General features: G+C 45.2%; 1 protein-coding gene across 1 annotated transcript in view; it reads right to left on the reverse strand.

Moving 5' to 3' along the window:
* Positions 1 to 2,141: 2,141 nt before the first annotated feature.
* The window catches only part of etnk2 (ethanolamine kinase 2), a 28,188-nt gene continuing 3,425 nt past the window's right edge, over positions 2,142 to 26,904 (reverse strand). The window contains exons 2-9 of the mRNA XM_012853680.3: positions 20,864 to 21,001; positions 20,660 to 20,781; positions 20,364 to 20,504; positions 16,237 to 16,379; positions 6,226 to 6,309; positions 5,969 to 6,129; positions 5,809 to 5,882; positions 2,142 to 4,670 (exon numbers count right to left, since the gene is read on the reverse strand). Of these exons, the coding sequence (XP_012709134.1) occupies positions 4,598 to 4,670; positions 5,809 to 5,882; positions 5,969 to 6,129; positions 6,226 to 6,309; positions 16,237 to 16,379; positions 20,364 to 20,504; positions 20,660 to 20,781; positions 20,864 to 21,001 (936 nt within the window). The 3' untranslated portion in view covers positions 2,142 to 4,597. The remainder of the gene's footprint in view (positions 4,671 to 5,808; positions 5,883 to 5,968; positions 6,130 to 6,225; positions 6,310 to 16,236; positions 16,380 to 20,363; positions 20,505 to 20,659; positions 20,782 to 20,863; positions 21,002 to 26,904) is intronic.

Consider the following 26,904-nt stretch of genomic DNA (forward strand, 5'->3'; position numbering starts at 1 on the left):
TCTCTAGCATTTGCATGTTCCCTGTATGCATGGGTTCTCTGCAGGTATCCTGGTAGTACGAAAACATACAGGTATGTCATAAAAATAGAATATCATGAAAAGGCTGTTTTATGTTACTCATTTCAGAGAGTGAAACTGATCTATATGTTCTTTACACATTGAAGAAAATTGTAACGTGTCATGGTTTAGTTTTGGTCTGGCTTTTTTTTCCCTGTTATTTTTCAATTTCTCCTCTTACTCACCTCACCCTCCACTCCTCAGCAATCAGTCACACCTGTTAGGCACTAATTAGTCTGAATTCACTCCACCTGCGAGCCTCCCTCAGTCTTCTCTTCCCAACCGGCTCGTCTTCAGTCTCTATCAACACCACGGCTGTCTAGTCATTCTCCACATCTGTCAGCCTGGTTTGTTCCCTGTTTTGTTCCTGGATTCCCTGCCTCCTCTGTGCCTCAAGTAAGGCCTCTGCTAGCTGCTGGGTTTCCAAACTCCTCTGTGCCTCTGCTAGCTGCTGGATTTACTGCAGCCCCCGGATCTCAAGAACTGTCCCTGCTGATCTGTTGCCTGACTGCCTGCTACCTCTGTGCTCCAGGTTTGCTCTGTTGCTGGACTGCCTTCTTCCTCTGTGCTCCAGGTTTGCTCTCTGCTCTGTTACTGGATTGTCTGCTACCCTGTGCTCCAGCAGTCCATACCCCAAGAACTGTCTCACTCTGCACCTCTGCTCTGACAGCAGCCCAGCAGCTCCAAGAACTCTCTTCAGTTTCTTCCAGTCAGCCTGCTCCTACACCCATCATCTCCAGTCCGGTTACTAACTCTGGTCATCATCATCCTACTCATTACTTTCAATAAACTGCAATAGAACAAACTCTGTGAGTGCATGCTCTGTCCGGGTTCACGTAGACAAATCATGACAGTAAATGTAATTTACCCCGCCTAAGATGTTTTTTTAGAAAAGGAACTCGATGGTTGTCTAAAGTCCTCTTTGTATTGATATTTTCACCTGATGCAATTTAATGTTTGCTACTCGTCTCACAACCAGTGACTGCTTCAATGTGTTTTTACATTTTCATGTGAAGCACTTTGGACCACCTCACTGCTGAAATGTGCTATACAAATAAACTTGACATGACTCTTTTCAGATGAAAGTAAATTCTGCATTTCATTTGGAAATCAAAGTCCCAAATTGTGGAGAACAGAATCTAGGTTCCTTGAAGTCCAGCAGGAAGTTTCCACAGTGATTTGTGTGTGATGTCATCTGCTGGTGTTAGTCCACTGGGTTTTCTGAAGTCCAGTTATCATGGAGGTCATACCAGGAGGTTTCTGAGCACTTAATGCCTCCTTCTACCGACAAACTGTACGGAGATGCTGAGCAGCTGGTCCAGTGACCATGGTGTTACCGGGCTTGATTGGCCCCGTCCTGACCAGAACCCCGCAGATAATCCCTGGGGTGTTATCTAGAGGAAGACAAGACACCAGAGCCAAGAATGCAGATGAGCAAAAGGCGGCTGTCAAGGAAATATTGAAGTTCTTCCTAATATTCAAATTTTATGAGCTGTATCTTTGTTAGGTAAACGGGCCTGTCTACTGTACATCACCTGTAGAAACCTCCATGTGGTGGTAAGTCCATCTGGAAGACCTTACTGTGCCCCAGTAAAGCACCTTTTGGAATGATTCAAAACCCTGACACTTTCTACATTTATCACATTACTAACTTAAATGGGATGTTTTTTTATGATGGGACATGAAAAGCAGCATTACTTTAAAGGAAAATTAACACATCGGAACACCCCCCCCCCCACACTACCCTTTCTCCAGTTTTGAATCGGTAAGAGGCAGAGAACATCTGGGTTGTCTGACAGAACAATCATGGACTCACTCACTTGGACCTAAGGGTGATCAAAGCAGAATCGGGCTGTTCTAACTAAACACCACAAAGTTAGTTGTATTATAAATCACCCCCAGGGATTGTTTTTCTGTTTTAGCCTATTCTGTCAACCAGAGCGTGTGGCAGGATGTCCCACGGCAGACGCTCTAACCTTCCTTCCATCAGAACCCGGGGTCAGCAGACAAGGAAGCCGGCACATGGACACAGGTCGGACAGCTACAGATTTGCATGCTCAACGAGTCAAAGGACAGGAGAACCCTTTTAAAATCACATTAGTCTTTAATGGAAATACACTGACAACCGTTAAATAATGCTTTCCACAGGATCAATGTACAGTAAACCTTTCATGGTATTTCTTACAGTATTTACATCCTCCGTCTCCACCGATGAACACATGTACAAAGTCCCATCTGCAGGCCGAGCACCGGCCCGTTCAACAACGCTGCGCCTCTAGTTCATGCTTTACAAAAAGGAAATCAGTGCATCTAACAAAAGCAGAAATCAACAGTGTTTCTTAAAATACATTAGTACATTCACTCTGAAATAATTCAACCTTAAATAAACTGCAATTCAATGCATCTGAAGCCAACTATTTAGCTGGAATTAGACAACGCAATAAAAAGGTGGGAAATGCAATGTTAGATTCACTACATAAATAAACTGCTTTAAAAGACCTAAAAGGCATGACGGTGAGAACTTCTGGGAAATGGATCCGCTGGTCCGACAAGAGGGAATGTTTTCAAGGATTTAAATTTCTCGGACTACAACAAGCAATCGGTGCATCTGGAAAATGCCGACGACTTGACGTCAGCTAACTAATGCTGGGAAAGAAACCGAATTTTTTAAAACCCTCGGTCCAAACATCTGCAAATTAACTGTGTTGCGGTTTTGGAGAACCTCAGCTCTGTGTGGAATAAGTCTTCAGCAGATTGCTGAGCATCTTCTCTGAATGTCTCAGCAGACAAAGTCCATAGAAGGCTCAGCCTCATTTGGAGCGTTTCAGTGCTTCTAGAGTGCAAATGTGCCTTTTCTCCAGGCCGTACTATGATTGTGCGTTAAAGCAGTCGTTTCACTAATTTGGCCTTCATCTAAAAATCTACGCATGCCGCTCTGTCATTTGATAATTACTCTAAAGTTCAAAGTGCTTCTCTGCTCCAAAATATGTGCCACTGTGGGTGTGAACCCTTTACCTCACCGTGCATCACACGGACCTGGGATGAGCCTCCATTAGCCTTGCGAGGACTACAGTTGTCTTGTTTTAGAGGAAGACATCACCTCCACTTTCTCCTCAAAGTACCAGGAGGTCAACTGCTCTGAACGAAAGGCGTTGACATCAGTTAGTGTGTCTGCTCTCTTCATCTGCTCAATTTTTGAACCATGTCTGCAATGTGAGACCGGCAATGCAAAACAAAAGGTCAGAGCTCACCGCCTTCCCCCTGTGGGCGTACGAGGGATTACACATTAGGAGTGTGTGGCTGTAATCAACTGCGGACATGATACAGTAAGATTAGATACAGACAAGCAGCTACGGCTTCAGGTTTAGTGCTCCTGGACGATTTGAGGAGACAGGAGTGTGAAGCGAGACAAATGAGCTGCACCCAGTGAGGTTTTACGCAGCCGATATTTTCTAAACTGTGTTCAGTGAGCAACTTACTTCGACGGGGACCTCGGACAACTCAAGATGCATCTTTATCAAAGCTGGACTTGAAAAAAATTTGCCATGTTTGACTGTCAGATTCAGTATGGCTCCAAATGTGTATGTGTGTGTGTGTGGGGGGGGGGGGGGGGGCAAGCCGGAAACAGCAGGCTGGAAGGAGATCGCACTGAAACACGAGGAGAGAGCAGACATAGGAGGGCAGCACGGAGGGGTGACAGAGGTTGGGATTTTCCAACGTGTCTGGAAAGTTGAAATGGAAAGTTAACCGAGCGAGTCGCCACAGCCATAAAAGCCAAGAAGCTGGAAAATCGAACCTGTGGACGGACACGGAGCTCAAAGTGGCCGTGTTTCTCCTCCATCAGGACCGTCCTCTAAAGAACACCTGTCAGAGCGGCCCAAGAGAAGGAGCCGTTAACCTGAGGCGGGCACGATGGAAATCAATACAAAAAGAAACGTTTAGCTCCTCTTCCTCACAGTTTGCTACAAAACAACAGGGTGTCCGCTCGCTGATTTACCTGCTGTGTGTGGTGGATCTAAGGTCGACCTTAGCAGCACGATCAGCAGTTTGTTTATGCAAGAGCAGGAAGCTGATTGAGTCACAGAAGCTCGAACGGAGCCACATTACAGCAGCGATGAGCTCCTAGCACCAAACATGAAGAGGAGCAGCAGAGGAAGAGCTAAGCTGTCAGCAGACAGGCGGGATGGACGCTTGACAAAATGCTCCTACACTCAGTCTAACCCATCCGCCTTCCAACCCCGGCTGCATGACAGGCGAAGCAGGTTATCAGCGACTCCACCCCAACTCTGACGGGTGTTCTGACGCTCGCACATAAATAAACCAATGATCCTTTCACACACATGGAAATTCTGCCACTCTTCAGCTAGGTTGAGGTAAGTTTGCAGGAATGAGAGGAATTGCGCATGAATAAGACGAAGGCTGCGTGGCAGACTGAGCGGCCGTCCACTGGCAGCTGCCTAACAGAACGGAACAGAGCGGTCCCAGGTCCAACAGGACGCCTGTGGGCTCTCAGATGCTGCAGCCTCCCCCTGGCCTCCTCTCATTCGGGGATCTGAAGGGCCGTCACCGCAGGTTTGATCTTGAAGTACTGGTTGAATCGCAGCACAGCGTACCTGCAACAAGGTGAAAGGAGTGACAGCACTGAAGAGTTACTCTTGGTATAAAAGGAAGGTTTAACATGCTTTAAAACCGGAATGGCGCATTCAGAGTCGGGCAAATCATTATCCACCACAAATCTATATGTCGATCATATTGGATCAATAATTAACAAACTCAAAACATTTTTAGTGCAGCCCTGGCCATTTATGTTGTTGCCTAGCAAACTATTTTTAGATGCAGTACTCACAAACACTGAATTCAAACTCAACCCTGTATTCAACCAACTTTTTACCAAAAAACACGTTTAAAAAAAAAAAAAAAAAAAAAGAGTAGCAGACCCAGCATTTCCTGGGTCTGCGTTGTGATTGGTCGGGAGGACGTAGTGACTGTAATATCAATGTACATGATAGGCTAGAATGCATAATGAAGGAAAACTTTTACTCAACTGAAGTTTTTATTTACCTTTTTTCTATCATCAATATACGTCTATCGATATATATATCGTTATTGAATCATCAGCCAGCCCTATTCATTATCCACCACAAATAGGATTTTATGCGTTTGCTGTGCACTTGACGTGGCTTGTGCCAAACGTTAACGCAGCAGTGAGCTAAATTTCACCATTATGTGGGCTGTTGCACACTAATAATGTCTTTTCAGCAGATTCTCCCACTTAAACCGGGACTCTGCAACTCCTCCAGAGTTGGACCTCTTGGCTGCCTCTCTAACGCTCCCCCTGTCCGGCCAGTCACTTTGGGAGGTCAGCCACGGAAATGCAGGCCACACTTTTCAGATTTTTGCTTTAAACACAAGTGTTTGTCATCTACAACCTCTCAACGATGTCCTGCTTTATCTGATAAAACTGTAAAAAATGCAGTGAAGTTCACAGCTTAACACAGGAAAGGGTGGAAAAGCTCAGCTGGTGTGAATACTTTTGGAAGGCACTGCTCAACAGCCCATCATCTCTACATAGGACAGATGTAGACTTTGAGGTGTGTCCAGTGACAGAGTGGGCTGCAGTGATATACTGGAGTTCACACACGCTGACAGATTGTTCTCAGGGAAATGCCTCAAATCCAAGCTCACAGGTGGAGGGTGGAGTCATTAAACACAAATACACTTTGACACATAACCATAAGAACAAGGACATACCCGAGGAAGTCAAAGTCGATGGAGGAGTATTTGGCTTGGATGAGGGCCCAGAAGCCCCAGAAGAAGTGAGAAGCCTTCAGGGAGACACGTTAGATGTCAGCTGAGAACGATATCCTGACACAGCATTTATCCAAGTGTGAAAGAGGGGCTTTCTCCTCACCAGAGCAAACTTGTTGACCTGCACATAGAGAGTCTGGAGCTCTTGCTGGCTGACCTCCTCCGTCTTCTTGGTGAACAGCTTGTATGCCTGCAGGTACTCCTTCAGCCAGTCCATCTGCATCTCCCGGCTGGGGAACAGGCCGTAGTCCAGCTCGGCCATGCCTGCTCACACGCAGGAACAAACACTGATGCAAATAATCCAGGCTGCGTAAACACAACACGGCTCCTCACGTTCAGATCAGAAAGTCCATCACAAACCTGCAAATTCATTGAAGTGGTTGCCGATGTCGAAGGCCTGGTAGTTGTAGCTGGAGTATTCGTAGTCTATGAAGCGAACATGACCTATAGACAACAAGGTCATTTTAAGTCATTCTCAATAAACTACATGAACAGAATCAACCGTGGTTTTCTGCCAGCCCTCTGAAGCCCTGACTTTATTTTTGATGGTTTCATCTTTTTTACTTTCCTAACATCCTTGGAAAAAAAACTCCACCAGTTTTCTTCCAAATGGTCAGGCTGCATGAGTCCTCTCTCTACAGGCTGGTGTGTGTGTGTGTGTGTGTCTTTAAGTCAGTGCAGTTGGGGACCACTAAGCGGCTGGCTCTGTCTGAGCCAGAGGAAATAGACGTGGTGGATAAAGCATCAGATTCCTCACAAGTGAGTCTGGTTCTAAATATCTGCCGAAGTTTTCAAGGGTTGGAGACGTCTAAAGTCTGGAAGTACTTGAAGATAGGTGAGGGCAGTGTTGTAGTCAAGTCACTATGCCTCGAGTCCGAGTCCAGGTTCGAGTCACCAGTGTTCAAGTCCGAGTCAAGTCCAAGTCATTAAAAAAAAAATCTGAGTCGAGTCCGAGTCGAGTCCACTACTCATCCGAGTCAAGTCCGAGTCGAGTCACTATTGACGTGTGATGTATGACATGAAGCAGTAACATTCCATTGCACTAATAACTCTTTCGCTGTAGTTACCCTTGGTTTTACTCGGTAAAACTACCGCTTTTTCCAAGTCTAAGACGTCTCCTAACCATGGTTTTTAAACATTGTTGTTATGGAACGCGCAACAGCGACTCGAGGTACGCTGATAGGCCGCATATGAAGGATGTTAAAGCCGCAAGCGGCGTCGATCGGCCCTCGCAGCCAAGCGCACTCCGGCCTATTGGGTTCGCACACCGCCGCGGTGCCGGCCGGCGGGCGGGGTTCGCACACCGCCGCGGCTCCGGCCGGCCAGCGGGGTTCGCGCACCGCCGACCGCCCGCCACCGCAGATGCTGTTACGCATTTTCCTCGCTCGTCCACCGGGCGATTCCCACAAACGCGTTCGGCAGTGTTCCCCCATGACTTACAACAAATCTGGTGTGGATCGGTCGATGCAGCGAGGAGATATAGCCGTTGGATAATGATAATGCATTTGGCCACCGGACCGGACTAAATTGTTCGGCGGGCCGGAAAATTTATACCGATTCCTGGACGGTGACTACAAACAAAAAAAAAACGGCCGATGACGGCATGAACACCAAGCAGGAGAAAAACAACGACTTACCTTCCTATCAACTCGGCCCGTCTTTCCGAGCCCTCGACACTCAAGCCATCGTTTGAGCTGAACGTTGGTATGTTGTACGACAGTTCTACCAGTAAACTGGGCGCGTGGACATCCTCTTGTGAAAGTTTAACGGCTGTAAAGTTGGTCATATAGTTGTATATGTTGCATGTGTAATGGCTGGTTGCTACGTGCGCTCTCACACTGTTTGCCCAACCTTAGCGGCAAGGGGCGTTGCTCATGAAATGGTGACGTCACGTGCGCGGTACGACATTTAGATATTAAAATCATACACCAAATAATATTCTAATGACATATTAAAATTATAGCCTAATGATATAAAAAAAGTCGAGTCTTTTTCTCAATTTCCGAGTCAGAATGATCTGAATGTAGGAGTCCGAGTCCAAGTTCGAGTCATCAGTGCTCAAGTCCAAGTCAAGTCACGAGTCTCTAAATTTAGCTAATGACTCGGACTCGAGTTCGAGTCTCGGACTCGAGTACTACAACACTGGGTGAGGGAAATAGAGCTGTGGACAACCTGTGAGGTTTTGTCACAAGCTGCAGCAGTGGAAGTGGACTGAGCATCTCAAGAGACGAACGCAGGAGCTGCTGATGAGCCGGGGGAGGACAAAGAGAAAAAGGATAAAAAAAAGCTGCTGAAAGCTCTCTGAGGTCAGACAAGCTGCCTGTTTCCCAGTTTTCCAGCACATCTAACTGATTAGCTGCCTGCTCCTGGGTGCGGCGCTGTATAGTCTTTGTATGGAAGTATAAGTTAATTCCACCCCAATTTCAACTAGACAAACTTCTCCATCAGACTTAAACACTGGTGATTTTAAAGTTTAATTTAAAAGGTGTATTGTATTTTTCAGACCTTAAGGTGCATTAAATATTCTCCCCAAGTGCTTAATAATATTACATATATAATTATCATATTTAATTATCACTCCACTGTTATGCTGTTTCCTCTGTTTCAGTGGTCAGTGCATCAGCTTTTCCCAGCTGTTGCATAATTTCTGTTTCGAAACCAGGGCAGGGCTCAGTGGTTGAGTCCCGGTTCTCTGGTTGATTTGGTGCTGGTTCTGTTGGGTCGGTTGCTGTCGCATACACCAACAGGTTTCCTTCAGCTTCAAGCGTTGCACCACAAATGGATCCAGCAGGCAGAGCTTCATGTCGCCTGATTTGGATCATGTTGGAAGGAAAAGTAAACACGGTGTCTGGAGAGTCCTGTCTGCCGGTCAAAGATAAGGGCAGGTCTCCAATGACGGGAATGCTCAGCTCAAAGTCGTGGAAAGAGCTTTCGATGAGCACCCCAAGAGGTTTCTTCGCCACCACTTGGATCGGCATGTGGGTTGGATTCTCCACTAAAAGGTAAGCTGAGCGGTTGTTCAGCTCAAGCAGGGGTGTGCCCCGGATGACCAGGTTGGATTCCTGGAAATAAGAAAGGGGTTGGAAGAAAACCTGTGTGCTCTGTATTTGTTGACCTTTCAAGATGGCTAATCTAATAGGTACGCCTGCAGTCTGTGGTGGTATTAGCATGTTTGTCTCGCTAGCCACCTGGCAAGCCTGTGGGATGGTTTGCCCTGATCGCATGGCTTCAGGGGTGCCCAGGAAGGAACTTGGGGTCACGTGAGCTTGGGCCCACAGGACCTGGTTACAAGTGTCCAGCTGTGCACCCAGCCGTACCAGAAGATCAGCACCAACAAATACTGGAGGATGTAAATTCTCCACAATGCTGAAAGGATGAGAGAGCTGTCTTGTGCCAATCTGTGCATAAAGTATGCACACCCCCGTTGCTTTCAGAAGCCGGCGAGGCCAGTCTGCTGAGAGCAGGTAGTGGCTGTGTTTTGTTTCAGCCAGATGGGGCTTTTCACGGCACAGAGAGCTGTACAGATCTCTGCTGATCGCAGACTTCTCTGACCAAAGAGCCAGCAGCACGTCTGGCATGAATGTGCTTTCCAGGTGCATACCGTCGGCCACTCTGGGGTTATAGGGTTCAACTCCAGAGTGTTTAAATGAGCAGAGGAAAGATGTGTGGCTGCAAGTTCTCTGATCGCTGAGAAGCGGTGGTGTGTCAGAGGATTTGGAAATCGGCTCTGTGGAAGGCAGAAATGGTGCTAAAAGTTCTTTGGGCTCCTCGGAGCATGTCACCTGGTTGATAGGGACGGACAGTCCACTTCCAGAAGTGAGGGGCTTGGGAGTCCCCACTTGGGCCCAAAGGTGACCATGATAGCAGTCAATGAGTGGGGCTAACCTGTTCAACAGGTCCTGACCCACAAGAAAAGGTTCTGTTTCCAAAGTACATATGTAGATGGGGTGCAGCATGGTCATGTCACGGAAAGTGATGTCTAACCACGCCCGTTTGGTGATGCATGACTGATCCTGAGTGTAGCTGGTGATGCCCACGTTGCAGGTCTCCACCTGGAACGGTTTCCCAAGAGACACCATAGCTCTGGTCACCTCATCAAACAAATCTGAGCACATTAGACTGATCTCGGAACCTGTGTCTAAAAGGGCATTTGCAGTTACACATCCTCCGATAACTGTCGAGCAGTATAAGCGGTGTGCATTTTCATTATGGTTTAGCTCACCTAAAAACCTTAGAAAAGGGGTTTTCTGATCACCTGCTGATGGGATCTTAGAAGGTTGTCGGTGAATTTTTGGTTGGTCCCCCCCTTAATCAGATAAACTCTGTTAGAAGGGGGAGCCTGGTCCACGCCTAGTCATGCTGACGGGGGTTTTGGGCCTGGCTTACCTGGAGGGTCGACAGGATTGGATGATGGCTGGGATGGCTGCGGCGCGATCTGACGCACTGTTTCGGCTAGCAACCTGCGAAAAGTCTCCTCCATCTCCTTTCTCATTGACTCCTCCATGCACAGGTTCCAGCCTTTGTTGTCATGTGTGCTTTTCGGCTTTCCTGACCTGTCAGTTTGCTTACCGTATCGAGCTGGATCCGGCCTGTGTCATTTTTGAAACCTCTCACCTTCCATGCTGTTATGCTGACCTCTCTTATCCTGGGAAGCTTTCTTCTGCTGCGGCTCAAAACCATGTTGCTTCTTAGGACCAAATCTAGTTTTAGGTTTGAAGGGAGGCATCTCATGTCCCTCCAGACCTAAACTCTTTTCTGGTTCGGCTTGAATCTGCAGAACCTTTTTATCACTGTCGACTCCTTTGTTGGGCCGGACACGTGTTTCCCATGCCACCTGCGCGTATTTCCTGATTTCCTGCATGGTAAGTTTCTTGGTTCTACAATGCATGGTAACCTCATAACGCACGCTTTCATGAAGATTATGGAGGAACAAAGATTTGAAAGTGTGTTCTTCCTCCAAGCCGGGAGCATTTCGTCCCTGAAAGTAAGCAGCCCGCAAGCGACGGTAGTACTCTGAGATAGTCATCAATGGTGGATTCTGTATTGCTAGGATCAAAGCGCTCTATGTCTCGGGCCAGGGACTCAAGTTGACGCATCCGCAGTCCCTGTTCAGGGATCGGGGCTGGTCCATCTGAGTCTTCTCCTGACGACTCTTGCCTGCGGTGACCACGATAGGAGGGAGGCTCCAGTTCTGACCACCTACCTGGCAGAGGCGGCCGTTCGTGGGACGCCGGCGGACCCTTCCTGTCATGAACTCTTGTCTGTGGGCACAGTTCAGAGGAGTGGGGTTCACCTGTGTCCCAGGAACGGTGCTCTCGTCGCCCTGGTGGGGGGAAAAGATCATAGCGGACAGTGTCAGGGGTCGGGTGGGAAGCAGGTGTTGTTCCATGACTTACATCATGTGAATCAGTCCTGTTTCCCGCCTTGAGTTGTTTAGGCATTTCTTTCCGTATCACACTGCTATGTCTGTGCTGACCTTCGCTTGCCCTTCGCTCAGAAGGTGTCTGGGGGCCCAGTTCGTCCAATGTCCTCCAGGTGTGATCTCCATGTTTTCCTTTGGAGTTCTCATACTCAGATCCTTCTGTCTGCAAGCTAATGCGATCCTCCTCTCACTCCTCTTTGAGATGACAGCTGCCCTGAACACTTCTCTGTTCTAGCTCCCTGATTCTTTCCTCAGCTAAAACACGCCTCTCAGTTTCTATCACTAACCTTCGGTGGTATAATGCAGATAATTCACCCAAGACATCTGCTACCAATCTACCCTTTGGCTTGCTCTGGACCTCCTCCACCAATTCCTGAATTCTCCTCTCACAGTCCTCTATGTTAAACTGATTCAGGCAGGTTTGTTCGTCCGGTGTCATTTTAAGCAGTGAGCTAATGACCATTCCAATTCCAATGGAATGGTTTGGACCTTCAGCTCCTTCAGACCTAAACACTGAGGAATCTTCACTATCCATTCTGTGTCAGCTATGGATAACAACACAACAAGTAACAACACTGTAGTTTAGCAGAGCGCTAAATGACAGACAACAAATAACAACGCTGTATTCTAGCTTAGCACTAAGCAACAACGCATACACTTAAGTTTAGCTCAGCGCTAAACAACAACTGCTAACAACAACTGTTAAGTGGCTTCACTTTAACTGTTAACAGCAAACACGCACTATGACTGACACTTTACTGCAGGAAGTGGGTTCAAATACGTGCGTTTAATTAGGCTGCGCAGGGGAAAATCAACCCTGCGACTTACAACTCCTATGTTTTAGGAACGGTTAGTATGCTTGTTTAAATTTGAGAATATTAACTTTGAGTGACATGGACCACTAACCTTTCGGCCAGTAATTAAGTGATAAAGCTGTGGCTTTGTTTGTGATGTAAGTTATTTAAGAACAGGTGCTCTACACATGTGTGGAAAATAGCAAAGTGTTTTGGAGCTTCAGAGGTGGCAAAGAATGACAGTTAAAAACCGCTAAATTGCAACCTTAGTTTTAAAATCACAGCTCAATTTTGACCACTTATGATGAGCAGGAGGGGATAAAGGAGGAAAGAAAAGAAAAATTACCAAAATAAAATAATAATAAAAGTAAAAAAAAAAAAAAATTCAAAAGGAAAAAAAAATTAAGATATGATAGTAAGTAAAAAAAATTAATAAAATTAAATTAAAAAGACAAAAAGGGCGTAACCGTAAGGCAAGTTTTTTTTTTAGAGACTGACTTTCAAAAGCTGTCTTTAAGACCGTGACTGCAACTACCTATCCTTGCCACCAGATGGAGGCAGGGTGCCCTTCACTTTGGGAAGACTGGGCTGTATTTACACACAATGTCCAGCCGATGGGGACTCGTGTCCTTCTTTCAAACAATTATGCTGCAATTACACACAACGTCCACCAGATGGAGGCAAGGTCTCTCTTTTCAAAGCAGAACACGACACAGACTGATTGACAAGTAGCAGACGCTGGCTGTTGTCTATTTCAATCTAGCTGACTTCCAGTCCAGAAATCAATATTCAAACCTCAGGTTAACAACCTCAAACCACCACAAACACGTATATATTTAGTAATGATACCTCCTTAATCAATTATGACTGAATAGTCCTTTTGGCAAGGTGAGCAGTCAAAATGCTGGAATATGGATTGTGTTCATTAAATTCATAAGTTGCTGGTTATTCGATTTAGTCTAAAGGAACGCCAATAAGTAGACTCCACCCACCCAGGGAAAAGCCAATTTATGTTATGCCATAAGCTGGTTGAATATGCTTATTATTATTTATTATAATTTGGTATTATAATTTAAATAATAAATCATTCAACTCAAAATTCCGCTATAACAAATATAGTTAAAATGGTGGTGATGTTAGCTATAAGCTTGTAGGTATTTATACTACTAATGCATTAGTTAATTTGCTGTTATGAACTCATTTATGCTGGAATAAATGATCAGGTCGGACTGTTAACCGACGAGGTTTATCCAGCAGGCTGTGAGCACCCCAATGTAACTACAATTAGAGTTTAAATCATTATTCCTTATCACCATCCAATGATATGTCTCTGTATTAATGTCAGATGTTAACTCCAAAGGAGGTTAGCTCTGAATTCTGAATAGCCCTGCAACTGTGAATTAGATTGAACACAAAACAATGTCTATTCCGCAGTCGTTGGTTTTATTGAACCAAAAGCAATTCCCTGTTACAGTAATTCTCTGATTCAACAACTTTGGAATTCTTACTCACAACTAAACTAAAACATGCAAAATATATATGTGGAAATAAAAGAACAAAACAAAAAATAAACAATGGATTAAAATGAGCGGTTAGCAGATCTTAACTCAACTCACAGTTGTTTAACACCGCCCTCAAAACACCGGCATTTGACGTATCAGCATTGATAGACAGAACAGCTTCGGGAATCTCACTGGACGCTTTGATGTCTTACACAAGCTAGTTCAGCTAAGCTCCCTACAGTTCAGATACACGTCACCCTCCCAAGATGGCTGCTACGATGACGTATGAGGGGAGGTCCTAATGACGTAACCACGCTTACGCTGATGGGATAATGCCTCGCTTTGAGAGGGCGCGGCTAACTGGGAGTTTAAACAAAGCCGCGAATTGAGCTCGGACAAAGAGATTACACTGATAAGAAGAAGCGAGAAGAGGGGGGGGGGGGGGGAAGCAAAAAAAAAAGATGAAAAGAACTGAAACAGTGACCCACGGCGGGGTTTTTGATGAATCACAAATCAACACAGCAAAATCAATTGTAAAATGCATGCACATACAAAGAAAATGTTCAGCAAAATAATTCCAACTTCGTCGTGGAATAAAAGCATTAACCAACACCTACAAAGTTCTAACGCCTGCCCAGGCACTTCTAAACATCCTGTTGGTGAGACAGAAATAAAAGGGGAGACCCCGTTACTTTGAGGTGCCTCGGGGCTGGTCCGGAGCGCTCCGAGTAGTGTGGCTTTCTGGACGCGTCTTGACGAGCGCAGTTGTCCGCAGGCTGCAGCGGGACGGGGAAGAAACTCCTTCGTTTCTTCCTCCGGGTTCAACAGTCGCTTTGTTGACCAGACAAAGCGGGGTCCTCTTCGATCACTGGGAGATACGCCGTCTCTCAGTCTTTTGATCAGAGGGAATTTAAAAGTACTTATTTTAGTCGACCTCCTGTTATGCAAAGCAGGGAATAACCGTTGCGTCGAAAAATCTCGGTCCAGCGAGAAACTCGAACACGTGGCGTGGGATTGCCCCAACGGAAACAGCTGTGTGTGTCTTCTCGGGTTGGCTAAAGCCAGGGAAGAAGATAGATTGTCGTGTGTGATCGGGTTTTATAGCCATCACCATAGCAACTTTATCTTGATCGGCGGCCATTTTGCCGTGTTGCGTGATGGGAGTTGGTGGCCATTTTGACCACATGAGTTGGTGGCCATTTTGACCACATTGCATCATGGGTAACACAGTCCGTTACGTCCCGAATTGATGCCGTTTTTGTCACGTCTGAACTGGCATAACACCACATACACAACTCTCTCCTGGAAGGCAGAGCTATCCATCTCTACCAGGAGGATAGAGTAGTTGGACTACACTGCCCTGTTTCTAACATAAGGCCAAAATAAACAGAACTTTTATATTGAATAACTTAATAGGTTTATTGTTGCTAGCTCATACTCTGGGCGCGGGTTGCCTTACATGAATGCACTTCTAGTTTAGACATTACAGTCAGGCAGTCTTCTAGACAGCTCAGGGGTCCTGTTTACGGGGCCAATCAGGTAGTGACACAGTGTACCGCAATGCTCTGAATATCCATTGAGTGGAGCAGCTTCGTTGCAAACCAAAGTCGTACTTACACATTTAACGAATTTATGAGCACATTGTACCACATAAAATCAGTCAGTAAGCACAACGGCAATCATATATAAACACCCGATTATAAGACGCACCATAAATTTTTGAGAAAATGTAAGGATTTTAAGTGCGCCTTATAGTCCGAAGAATACGATAATAGAAAGATTGTTACAGCCAGTGCCCTTCGTTTTTCTTAGGTGCAGTTGCTGCTTCCTGCCAGCTGGCTCCGCTATGGGGTCTTGATGCAGACCTTCTCCTGGGTCATTTCCTGTACTTCCTCCTGCATCACTTCCTGTTCAATTCTCTTCCCCGTATTAGATACTAACCTTGATTGCACCACTAATCCTGAAAGAGACCTCCTTATTTAAGCTGGCACTTCTCTGCAGACTTACAGCTGCATTTTGTTGAGCAGCTTGCCTCTTTGCATGGAGTATTTTTTTTTGTTGATAGCTGGTCTTGTTGCGGCATTCTGTAACTTTACAAACTTTGAATGTGCTACTAGTTTAAGTGTTTTTCTTTTAGTTATATCCAGATGTTTCCAGCATCTTCCTTTGTCTGGCCTTAAGTCATTCTACTTTAGTTTGTATTTCAAGAGCTTTGAGTGCAGCTCTGATGTTCAGGCTTTTTCTTTACTTCTGACTGTTATTGTGCTCTCTTGCCTAAAGAGATGAGAAAAAAAATTGAACGATAAACCAATGAACTTTTTTTTTTTTTTTTTTTTTACACCTTTAACATCTGTTTTTAATGTTACCCTCACACCTTTTCCCCTAGTTGAGCCAGGGTCGTAACACAGATTCTGTTCACTGGTGGAACTGAGCTCCGACCAAATTGACACCTATCGTTTATTTCCAGTTCAGTCTCTTCCTTTTGTAGTTAATCTATAAATGATTTTATTTTTGTCCTGTTGCATCCATACCTAATGGCCATGGCAGGACCTGTTTCACAATATGTGCATAGACTCACATCTCCCAGTTTTGGTTACACCCGCATTCTTGGCGAGATAAGAGCAAGACAGCCGCCGAAGGAAAGTACGCCTACCCTCTTTGGTGTTGTGTATGATGTTCTTGCAGAGCAGGTCGTTGTGGCAGAGTACCACGGGGGACCCCAGCGTGGAGAGATGTTCCTTCATCCACACCATCTCCTGCTCCAACACGGTCTTGCTGGGAACCTCCTGCTGGATTCTGAGCAGGGAAGGAGAGGAAATGAAGGAAAGGTCAGTTCTTCCCTCCCAGCTCTTAGGCTGCTGTGGCGACAGCCATGACAGTCAAACACTAGAGTAAACAGCTGATTCCAGGTCAGCTTTGAGGTTTTAATCTGATTTTTCACTTGTTTGTTCCTGTTGCATCCATGCATTCTCTGCTGCTGCATTTCTCAAGAACCCTCTCCTATTCATTTGTGCGCATGTTGCCAAGTGCTCGGCTGGCTCCAACCTGACCAAATGAGCTGCAGCCTGTCTGTGGAGCAGGGGTTAAGCCTCTGAGTTTGAGCATCAGCTGATCAAGTCCAGGATGCTGAGCAGAGACCCTTGTGCTGAGTCTAATGGGCTTAAGGAGCCTAATCCCGGGTCAGCCTGACAGGAGGAGACGAGAGGAAGCAGGAAGTGAGGCAGGGTTTCACACAACCTCACTGTGTGCGTTCCTGTACCTGCAGCCGAGTGAGAAGAGTGTTTGCTAATTTTAACTAGTAAAGTGAGGACATTGATGTAAAGTGAGGCCCTTTTCTTGGTCCCATGGGGGTTTAGGACTAAGGTGTCAATCAGGTTTAGGTTAGGGGACAAAAAGGCTTAAATGAATGGAAGTCAAAGCACGGTCCTCACTTTGTTTCAAACAATGATATATATGTGTGTGTGTGTGTGTGTGTGTGTGTGTGTGTGTGTGTGTGAGAGAGATTGGAGATTTCAGCCCTCCTCACTGCTTCTCCCAGGCTGACAACGTCTCAGCTCATCTAACATTTTAAGGGGTTGATTTTGTTTCTACAACCATCTTCCCACAGGATGGTGGAAACACCACCTGCTGGTACCGCTGAGCGAGACAGTAAAGTGAGTTGCTGAGCGCCTGGAGCTCAGCAAACATCTGCCTGGACTGGACCGGACCGTGTCTCTGGTCCAGTCAGCAGTTGCTGCTGCAGTTACATAAGCCCCATGCTGGCCTGGCTGCTACGTCCTCCAGAACAAATGCATCAGCTTCAACAACATGCCACGCAGCCCCAGATGTTCCGCTAGCTGATGTACTGCACATGGAAAAGTATTCACACCAATTGAAGTTAAAACACATTTAGTCCCTTTACAGTATTTAATCAGGATATGATGTGAACCACCAACACAAAGTACTACATAACTGAAGTGGATATGGTCTTTTCCACATTCTTTTACAAATAAAATCTGACAAGAGTGGCACATTTTTCTGTTTAGTGCACTTTACTTTTATAGCCCTAAATAAATCAATCGCAGCCAGTTGCCTCCAGACCTGATTAGAACAAAACCTGTCTGTGTAATTTAATTTCTATAAATGCAGGTGTTCTGTGTTAAAGAACATTAGAGAACCGCCAGCATCATGATGACCAAGGAAGACAGCAGACAAGTCAGAGAGAAAGTTCTGGTTCAGGTTCTAAAAGAATCTCCCAAGTCTTGAGCATCTCCCAGAGTTCTGCTCGGTCCATCATCTAAACACAGGGAGAAACTGTAAACCCACCCTGACATGGCCCTCTGCTTCAGTTAAGGCTGTGTGAGGAGATCATTATAGGAGCAGCCAAGAGCCACATGGTGACTCTGGAGGAGCTGCAGAGAGGCAGAATCTGCGTCCCAGGACCAGTAACAGCCTGAGTGTGACTGGGCCGGAGCTGCGTGGCCCGCTCCAGCCTGCTGCTGAAGAACAAGGGTGTAAACTGAATTTAGACTCATTATGAGAAGGTCTGATGACTCTGACTGCAGGGATTATCCAGACTGGAAGTCCTCAGTTGGATTTTGCACCGAGAACCCTCAGACAGTGGGAGGTGTGGGCTTCAGGAGAGTAAAGACAAGCCGTGTTCACCCTTTAGCGTCATGTCAACCAGGCAGCTCTAGGCATGTTCAACGCTCACTCCAAGCCGTTTGGGCATCATTCCTGATCTAAATGTTTAAACCTTCTGCTACATATCAGAAACATCACACATGAAGGCCAAACTAAACTATGGTACAGCTGTTGAAATAACATATGTTAACAGTACTTAAAGCCATACATGAAATAATGTATGGATTTCTATGCATTGCCAGAATCCACACTGCATACAAACAGATATCAGAGGCACACAGTGAACGAGGTGAATAAGTGATTGAAGCTGTGTGAGAATCAAATTCAGGGAATTATTTTAGTGCAACAGTTTCAGAAAAAAGAGAAAGAAAAAAGAAGATTAGATTAAAAAATATTTACATTATATTTATATTTGTTGTAATCTTTGGACCAGAGTCCTCATAAAATAAACTTCTTAATCAGTCACTTAATCTGGATGGCATTAACTTGGCCTCTGGTATTAAAGTAAAAAATCTTGGTGTTATTTTGACCAAGACATGTCATTTAAATCCCATATTAAACAGGTTTCCAGAGTTTCCTTTTTTCACCTCCGGAATATTGCCAAAATTAGAAACATTCTGACCAGGGGTGATGCAGAAAAACTGGTCCATGCATTTGTTACTTCAAGGCTGGACTACTGTAATTCTTTGCTATCAGGAAGTCCACAAAATGCAGTTTAAGCCATCAGCTGATCCTAAATACTGCAGCAAGAGTTCTGATGAAAATCAACAAAAGGGATCATATTTCTTCAATTTTAGCTTCCCTTCATTGGCTTCCTGTTAAATCAAGAATACAATTTTAAATTCTTCTAACGTATAAAGCCCTTAATAATCAAGCTCCATCATATATCAGAGCTCTGATTACCCCGTATGTTCCTAACAGAGCACTTCGCTCTCAGACTGCAGGTCTGCTGGTGGTTCCTAGAGTCTCTAAACGTAGAATGGGAGGCAGATCCTTTAGCTATCAGGCTCCTCTCCTGTGGAACCAACTCCCAGTTTTGGTCCGTGAGTCAGACACCCTGTCTACTTTTAAGACTAATCTTAAAACTTCCCTTTTTGACAAAGCTTATAACTAGAATGGCTTATGTTGCCCTGACCTACCTATGGGGATGTGCTTCTATGGGCTTAGGCTACTGGAGGACATCAGGATCTAATTTTCTCACTCTATAGAGTTCTACTGTTCTTCAATTATGCATTGCTTGTCATCATTTCTGCTTATAACTTTTTGTTCTCTCTCTTTTTTTTATCTTCATAGTAGGTACACCTGGTCTGGCATTCTGTTATCTGAGACATCATTCAGAGAAGACAGCTCACCCGCTATTATCATCTAATATAGAACAGATTACTGGATCAATGTTTGCTTCTGTGCTTGTTTGTCTCTCTTGTTGTGTCTCTGCTCTGTCTTCTGTAACCCCTAGTCGGTCAAGGCAGATGGCCGTTCATACTGAGCCCGGTTCTGCTGGAGGTTTTTCCTTCCCGCTAATGGGTGGTTTGTCTTTCCACTGTCGCTTCATGCTTGCTCAGTATGAGGGATTGCTACAAAGCCATGGACAATGCAGACGACTCTCCCTGTGGCTCTACGCTTCTCCAGGAGTGAATGCTGCTTGTCGGGACTTTGAAGCGATCAACAGGTTCCCTTATATAGGAAATTTTTGACCAATCTGTATAATATGATTGATTTTGACTTTGTAAAGTGCCTCGAGATGACATGTTTCATGAATTAGCGCTATAGAAATAAAATTGATTTGAATTTAATTGAATATCCCGCTTTGTAATTCAGGCAGGAATCACCGACAGCTTTGCACATGAGTTATACATTTACAACGTATTCCTGACAGACAGGCAGGAGCCGGCAGTCTTGGGTTTGCAAAATAAATGTATATTTAAATTCATTTAAATCTCCGATTATGGTTAGTATAAGTGCATGAATACCAATGATTTCTGATGCCTTTGTAGCATGGCTACAGCAAAGCCAGTATTTAAAGATGCAAACCAGCCCAAAGTGCCACCGCGCCGCTCCGCCAAGTGCTGATATGATAAGAGCGCGGCTTCAGGCAACATTTGCATGGTTATCGCTGTGAACGTTGAGCAAAATGCTGGAGCCAGTCCGAGAGCTCACCTGATGTTGGAGGCCTGATCGGTGAACTCTGTGGCCACGAGGGAGAAGTACTGCCGCATCTTGATCCACAGGTTGGGCTTGGGGATGCAGCCGTTGTGCGCGTGGATAGCATGGATTCGAGCCATTTCCTTCGCTATTAGCCTGAGAAGAGAACGGATTTTAGCATGAAACCAATCCTTTCTGGAGCGGCAGTCGACTTAACGGCAGACTACACGGAACGGTTAAACGTTTGGACCTGAATTTATTGACTAGAAATGGGTGTTCTGGTTTGAAAAGTTGGATGATTTCGACCTCACCGACTCAGGGTAGGATCCCGGACATCCTGCGGCCCAAGAGCGTCCCCCTGCATGAACTCGTAGCAGATTCCGTTTTGAAAGGTGCAGTAGAGGCGTGGAGCACAGCCATTGGCGTGCAGCACCTGGAAGGCCAGGGAGTAGAAACATGTATAGGACAAACCGAAGCTGGAGCAGCCAGTGATCCACTCAACGTCTGAACACTACCTGGAAGCTTTTCAGCTCGTTGTCTCTGTCCACAATCAGCTCCGTCTTGTTCCCATACACTCGGACCAGGACCACATCCTCGGGATTGTCGTCCACGTAGCAGCCAACCAGCTTGTTGGTGGTACCGTCAGTGAAGGACTGAGAAAGACAAACAGGAAGTTCACAGAAAACGGCTGGATTTCTTCTTGGGTCACTGCAGAGAGAGCAACAGATCTGACCAAGAGCTTCTTTTAATTTAATTCAAATGCTCCTCCCTTTCCTGAGGGTGATGAGGCGCGTTTCCTGAAACTAGCTTCACTGCCTCCAACCTGCCCAGTCATGTTACCTTTACACCACACTGTGTGTTGCTGTGTGCGAAGACCTGCTTGTTTTCAACCCTGGAAAGTCAAAAAGCCTAACCTGACTCTCACCAGATGGAGGTAGTTCTGCTGACCTCCACACGGCTTCACGCATCCATCTGGGATCGCTACATTAGGAGGGATTTCAATACCACAAAGTGAAGGAGCCAATCCGGATAGCCAGGCGGGATTTTCTTAGATGTGCCGTATCAGAGATACAAGCTATGGAAGATTCTCAAGAGGAAGATCAGAGACACCAGAGCGAACAATGCAGGTGATTTCAAGGCCACCTGGGCTTCCACCACACCTCAACAGAACCATGGGCTGATCGCCTCCAATCACCTTTCAGAACCCTGACATTTCTGAACTTTGGGTTGCCATTATTTGTAAGCCAAAGTCATCCAAATTCTAAGAAAAAAAAGGCTTATACTAGTTCACCATGTGTGATAAATCTACACGAGTTTTACTTTCTGACATTAGGGTAAAAAAAAAATAAAAAAAAGTTATTGAACCTTTTAACAATATTAAATTTTTTTAGCTGCTGCTGGAAAGCCAACATTGCGCTGGATGAAAGCAGTTGGCCCGTCTGCTGCCGGGCAGCAAACAACAGCAACGTATACCTCGACGCGTGCCGCCCAGGCCAAACGCTCACTCACACATATCTAACATTCCACGCGTGACGGACCACAAAGATGGGCGCGCTGGCATCTGTTATGACTGAACATACACAAGTGTCCACGCCCCCCCCCACTGCAAGGCCGATTCCTCCCCATCGCCCACTAAACAATGCAACGCTAAAACCACCAATCAATACATCGGTAGTGGTTGGTAAGCTTAGACACAGACAAAGTGGACATCTAGAACAGGCATGGCCGGTCACTGCGCTGCCTCCCACTGGGAGGGGGGGGTGGGGGTGGTCTGACTGCCTTATCTGTGCCTTCAGTTTGAAGAAAAGGAGGCTTGGAGTGTCAGCCAGAGATCGGCTGACGATACGTTTTTATTTTTATATAAAAAAAAAAAAGACATCTCTGAATCAAAGCTTTATGTCAAATGTCTCACAGGCACATTTTAACAATACGCTGTAGATAAATATGAGAAACAGCTGAGAGATGCCCTCCTGGAGTACATAAAAGTATAATTCTAACACAGCATAGACCATCTTGATATAAACGATATAGTCTCATATCTCTTTTTAAAATTCTAGATATTTTTAAAATCTGTATATATGGTTTAGCCCTGACACCAAAGTAACCAAAAATTGCCATCGGCCAGGAAATGCCTGATTAGTGCATTTCTAGTTCTGCCCTTTGCTCCAGAACCTCTTTTCCAGCTCGGCTAAACAGTTCCTCTTTAACATCTCTGCGATCAGCTTTGGCTGGGTCCAGTCCTCCCAGTGGGGACTGTTTGGGTGGTGGTCCCTGAAAGAAGCGTCGCCCTCTGTTCTGTAGACTCCAGGTGAACACCGTGACGTCCTTAGCAGCAGGTGCATGCCCGTGTGAGTGGGTGTGGTATCAGACTGAGGCGTAGATTAGCTAACATGATGTCAACGTGGCAGCTGGGTTTGAAATGTGCTGCTGGAGGGGAAGAGCAGTAAACGTTATCTTATCAGCTGAGAGCTGACTGGAAATCAAAGAGGATTTTCCAGTTTCGTCATCAAAAAGCATTAAAAGAAAAGGTTTAAACATGCAAAATGATGTCATTTATTAATTTGATCCTAACTGGAACTCAAACCTGTGGTTTCCTCTAGTAAGGAAAAGCTAGCTAGTTTAAACATTATGTAAATCTATTCTTTACTACCAAGTAGGTCTGAGGCTAAGACCCAACACTGATCACTGCAGTCCAGCCACTAGAGAGTCTCATAGCAGGGAGGAACAACATCATCTCTAGCAGCATCTCCTGCTGAGGCAAATCCCCTAAAACACCTCCACCAGATTTCCACAAACAGCAGAAGAAAGACGCTAATGCTTCTCCTAGCATTGGCCATAAAACAAAAGGAAATACTGTTAGCCTACGATGTTGATATTTATACAGATGGAAACTCAGTGAAATGGATGCTGCTGTTTTTATTCTGAGCTCAGCATCATTTTTCTTCTGCCGCTGTAGTTAAACTGGGGGAAACCACACAACTTCCACAGTCTTCATAGATTTTGAGAAGTCTGGGAGTTGAAACTATTCGACTGGTTCCACGCCTGACAACCTGGACCTGCCGAGGGCTCACAAACCGCAGGACTTGTCCAACCCTGCAGCAGCTAGCTGAATGCATTAAACCCTCATGGAAACTCTGGCGAGGCTGACAGGCTGAAGAGACAGCCACACCAGTAGGTGGCGGTAATAGTAGACACGCTGAGAGTTCGGAAAACGTTACTGTTCGACTCGCCCATTAAATGAAGGAGATGCAATATTAAACACCAACTTTCTCCCACAAATCAAGTCTGGTTTGGATGGTGTTGACTGTAGAGATCGACCCATACGGGGCATTTTAAGGCCGATGCCGATTATTCTGACATCAGGCTAACCGAGCCTGATGTCAGAAGGTAAACAGAAGGTCAGAAGGTAAACAGAAAACCTCTGCCATAACTGTTATGGCAGCGCTTTATATGCATTAAATGAACGTGCCACAGTGAGAAAAGAGCTTCAATTTATCTGGGAGAAGGGAGAGAAAAAATACCCCTCTGACCACCGCTGCAGTGTATGGACATTAGTTTATGTAAAGTTAGCTGGTGTACGCCTCGTGACTGAGTGTATTGGTTCCCATGGAGACTCGTGTATCCACATAAAAACCAAAAGTTCAGAACATCTCTTTACTCTGTGACAGCTTGTTGTGGGTCTTAGAATAACCTTCAATGTTGGCTTTAATCTAAAAAAGTCTGTATTTCTATCTTAATGGATATTCCTATGTTTAAAAGAATATAAAATGTAGCTTATTTGGAAAATACTCTGAAACTTAAACTTCTCAAACCAGGCGGTCCATCTCAGCGAGGCCATTCATTATTTCCTGTGTTTTAGTAAAACATATCAGTCCATCTTCTGATTTTTTTAATTTATTTTTTTTGCGGCTCGCATCGAGGAAGCAAGCGTTAACATTTATGCTGCTATTTCCTCCGTGTTGTCCAATCTACCTAATATTGTTTCATTAAAAGAACATCAGAGAACGGCTCTGAAGGCTTTTGTTGGTGGAAACGATGTTTTCGCCGTTCTCCCGACCGGAATTGGCAAGTTTTGTTTTCCGTGGCGGAGCGGTTAGCGCGAACCATATTAGGAGGCCTTCAGTCCTTGAAGCGGTCGGCCGGGGATGGACTCCGACCCGCGGCGCTTTGCCGCCTGTCTTCCCCCCTCCTGTCAGCTCACTGTCAAAACGCATGCCACTAGAGCCGCAAACACATTTAAAAGAAAAAAAAGTTTTGTTTTTTCCTGCGTCGCTCTCACAGCGTCACGGGTTGGCTTCGGTGTGAGTGGTTGAAATAGCACGTCGATAAAGATGACAGACAAGTGGCTTATCCAATCATATGCAAGGATTTTTGATAAGGCCCAGCCTTCAAAAAAGGCCATTTCTATGGATCAGTCCCAGATGGATGCGAGTGGAGCTAGGCGGAGCGAAATCCATATGGCTAGGGTCAGGTTAGGAGTGGTCATCTTGCCATCCAAAGGTTGTGTGTTCAATTCCAGCTTCCTCCTGCCACGTGTTAACGTGCCCCTTTGAGGCGCTTTGAGTGATCGTTATGTCTAGAAAAGCACCGTATAACTTCATCGCTGCCTGATTCTAATGAGTTAGGGCAGGAGTCACCAACACGGTGCTCAAAGGCACCAGGTAGCCTCCAAAGACCGCATGCGGTGCCCTCCAGCCTGTTCTAAAAATGGCCCACCCATTAAGTGAGCTGCATCTAAAATGTCATTTTATGCCTTTGCTCTTCCTTTGTAATCACACCTGTGTTTAAATAGATGTGAAAATAACATCATCTAAAAAAAAAAAAAAAGCATAAATATTTGTTTATTTTACATAAAGTTAAGATGAGTTCTGACTCTACTAGTTCAAAAGGTCAGTACTGGTAGCCCTTCGTATGACACAGTACCAATGAAGTAGCTCTCAGTTTCAGAAAGTTTGGTGAGCCCTGGGTTAGGGGATAGTTTGTATGATTGCCACAGCTGTTTTGTAAAAATAAAAAAACACAGCTGGTAGCTGATGGTGCGTCTCTGCCTTGATTATTTGTTTTGGAAACACGTCTCAGTCAGGTGGGTGATCAGGTCACACTACCCGACTTCCATTTTTGGGTCAAAAACCACATTCCATTGTGCCTGAGGTCGGGTCGCTCCATCGACAGACCTCAACTACAATTATCGAACTGAAGTGGACTACGAAGCATAAATGCAAACTATACAAATTTGCATTTCCTGCGAAAATGCACTGTGAATGCAGATAGCTGAATGATTGAGCAAAAGATGCAGAAGATCTTTGAAGAAGAGAAAAAATAGCTGAAAAGCATTGAAGTTGAAAAAGTTGAAGAAGTTGAAAAAGTTGAAAAATTTGAAAGAGTTGAAGAATTTGAACATGAAAGAACAATAGCTGAATGATTAGAAGAAGAAAAAACTGAGGGAAAGGCACCAAACATTTCCTAACTCATTCTAAACACTGAATCGTTTAACAAAGCAGAAGTAGAATTTCAAACTTGAATATACTGTAGCCATATGTGGGCCTGCATTTCTAGGAGTATAAGGGGTTTTGCCCCCCATTGAAAAGCATTGGATGTTTGACACCTGCTAACTTGGAGATGCTTTACGTGACGAGGCCCAAACTTATTGTGGAGCATTCTGTATAAAGGAGGTACAGACTCTGTAAAGCAGAAGTTTGTCCGAGCTTCCTAGAGCTACTTCCGATTAGCAACATGCTAACCGTTAGCCGCTAACATGGTTGTGTTCAGTATCACCGGGTGATTGTACTCTGTCAGTTTGGTCCAAATCCTGTACTGGGAAGTGCCTCAAAAAGGGGTGCCAATACTTAATGTCACCAAAGGTCACCAAAGTTCATGGGTCAGATTGGCCTCCTTTAGCAACTCAGCCTCACCACATCTGGGCCCAGAATTCAACATTTGACCAAAGTGGGTGTAGCGCCATTTCCCACAGGTGGGTGGTGCTGTATTGGCCAATTGGGTCATGTCTGGGCATCATGCCAGGTCCTGTTGGAAGCAAAGGCCCAATAGGAAAGCATGTGAAATTCAAAATGAGGCAGTGACACAAAGTGACACATAGCTGAAAGTCACTTGAAAATTTTAAAATGTCAAGAGGAAGTGACTGTGCGAATTTCAGATTCCTACATTAATCAGAGCAACTGCGGTGAGCGTCGAAAGTTGCCATTCTATCTCAATTGAGCCTCTTCCTCTGGCCCTCAGAGTTCCGTCGTCATGGAAACTCACTCACACACCTGCAGCTGCCCGTCTACAGAAGTGCAGACACTTTGCTCAAAATATGTCCCATTGGGTTATAATGGAGAACTTTTCCTCGCACAACACTCCATATCTCCTTATCCGTAAATGGTAGAGACGTAATTTTTTCTGCGTTTATTTCTTAACGGATAGGGGAAGAAGACTTGCTATCGGTTTTTGCAGGAAATATTTTAATAAAGGCGTAAAAAATTATGATCTGAAGGGGAATTTTAAGAAATTTCAAAAATCCTATAAAAACGCTACACCCGAACAAATTGTTCCTGCG

Source organism: Fundulus heteroclitus, chromosome 20 (assembly GCF_011125445.2).
Source record: "Fundulus heteroclitus isolate FHET01 chromosome 20, MU-UCD_Fhet_4.1, whole genome shotgun sequence".
NCBI classification, from domain to species: Eukaryota; Metazoa; Chordata; class Actinopteri; order Cyprinodontiformes; family Fundulidae; genus Fundulus; species Fundulus heteroclitus.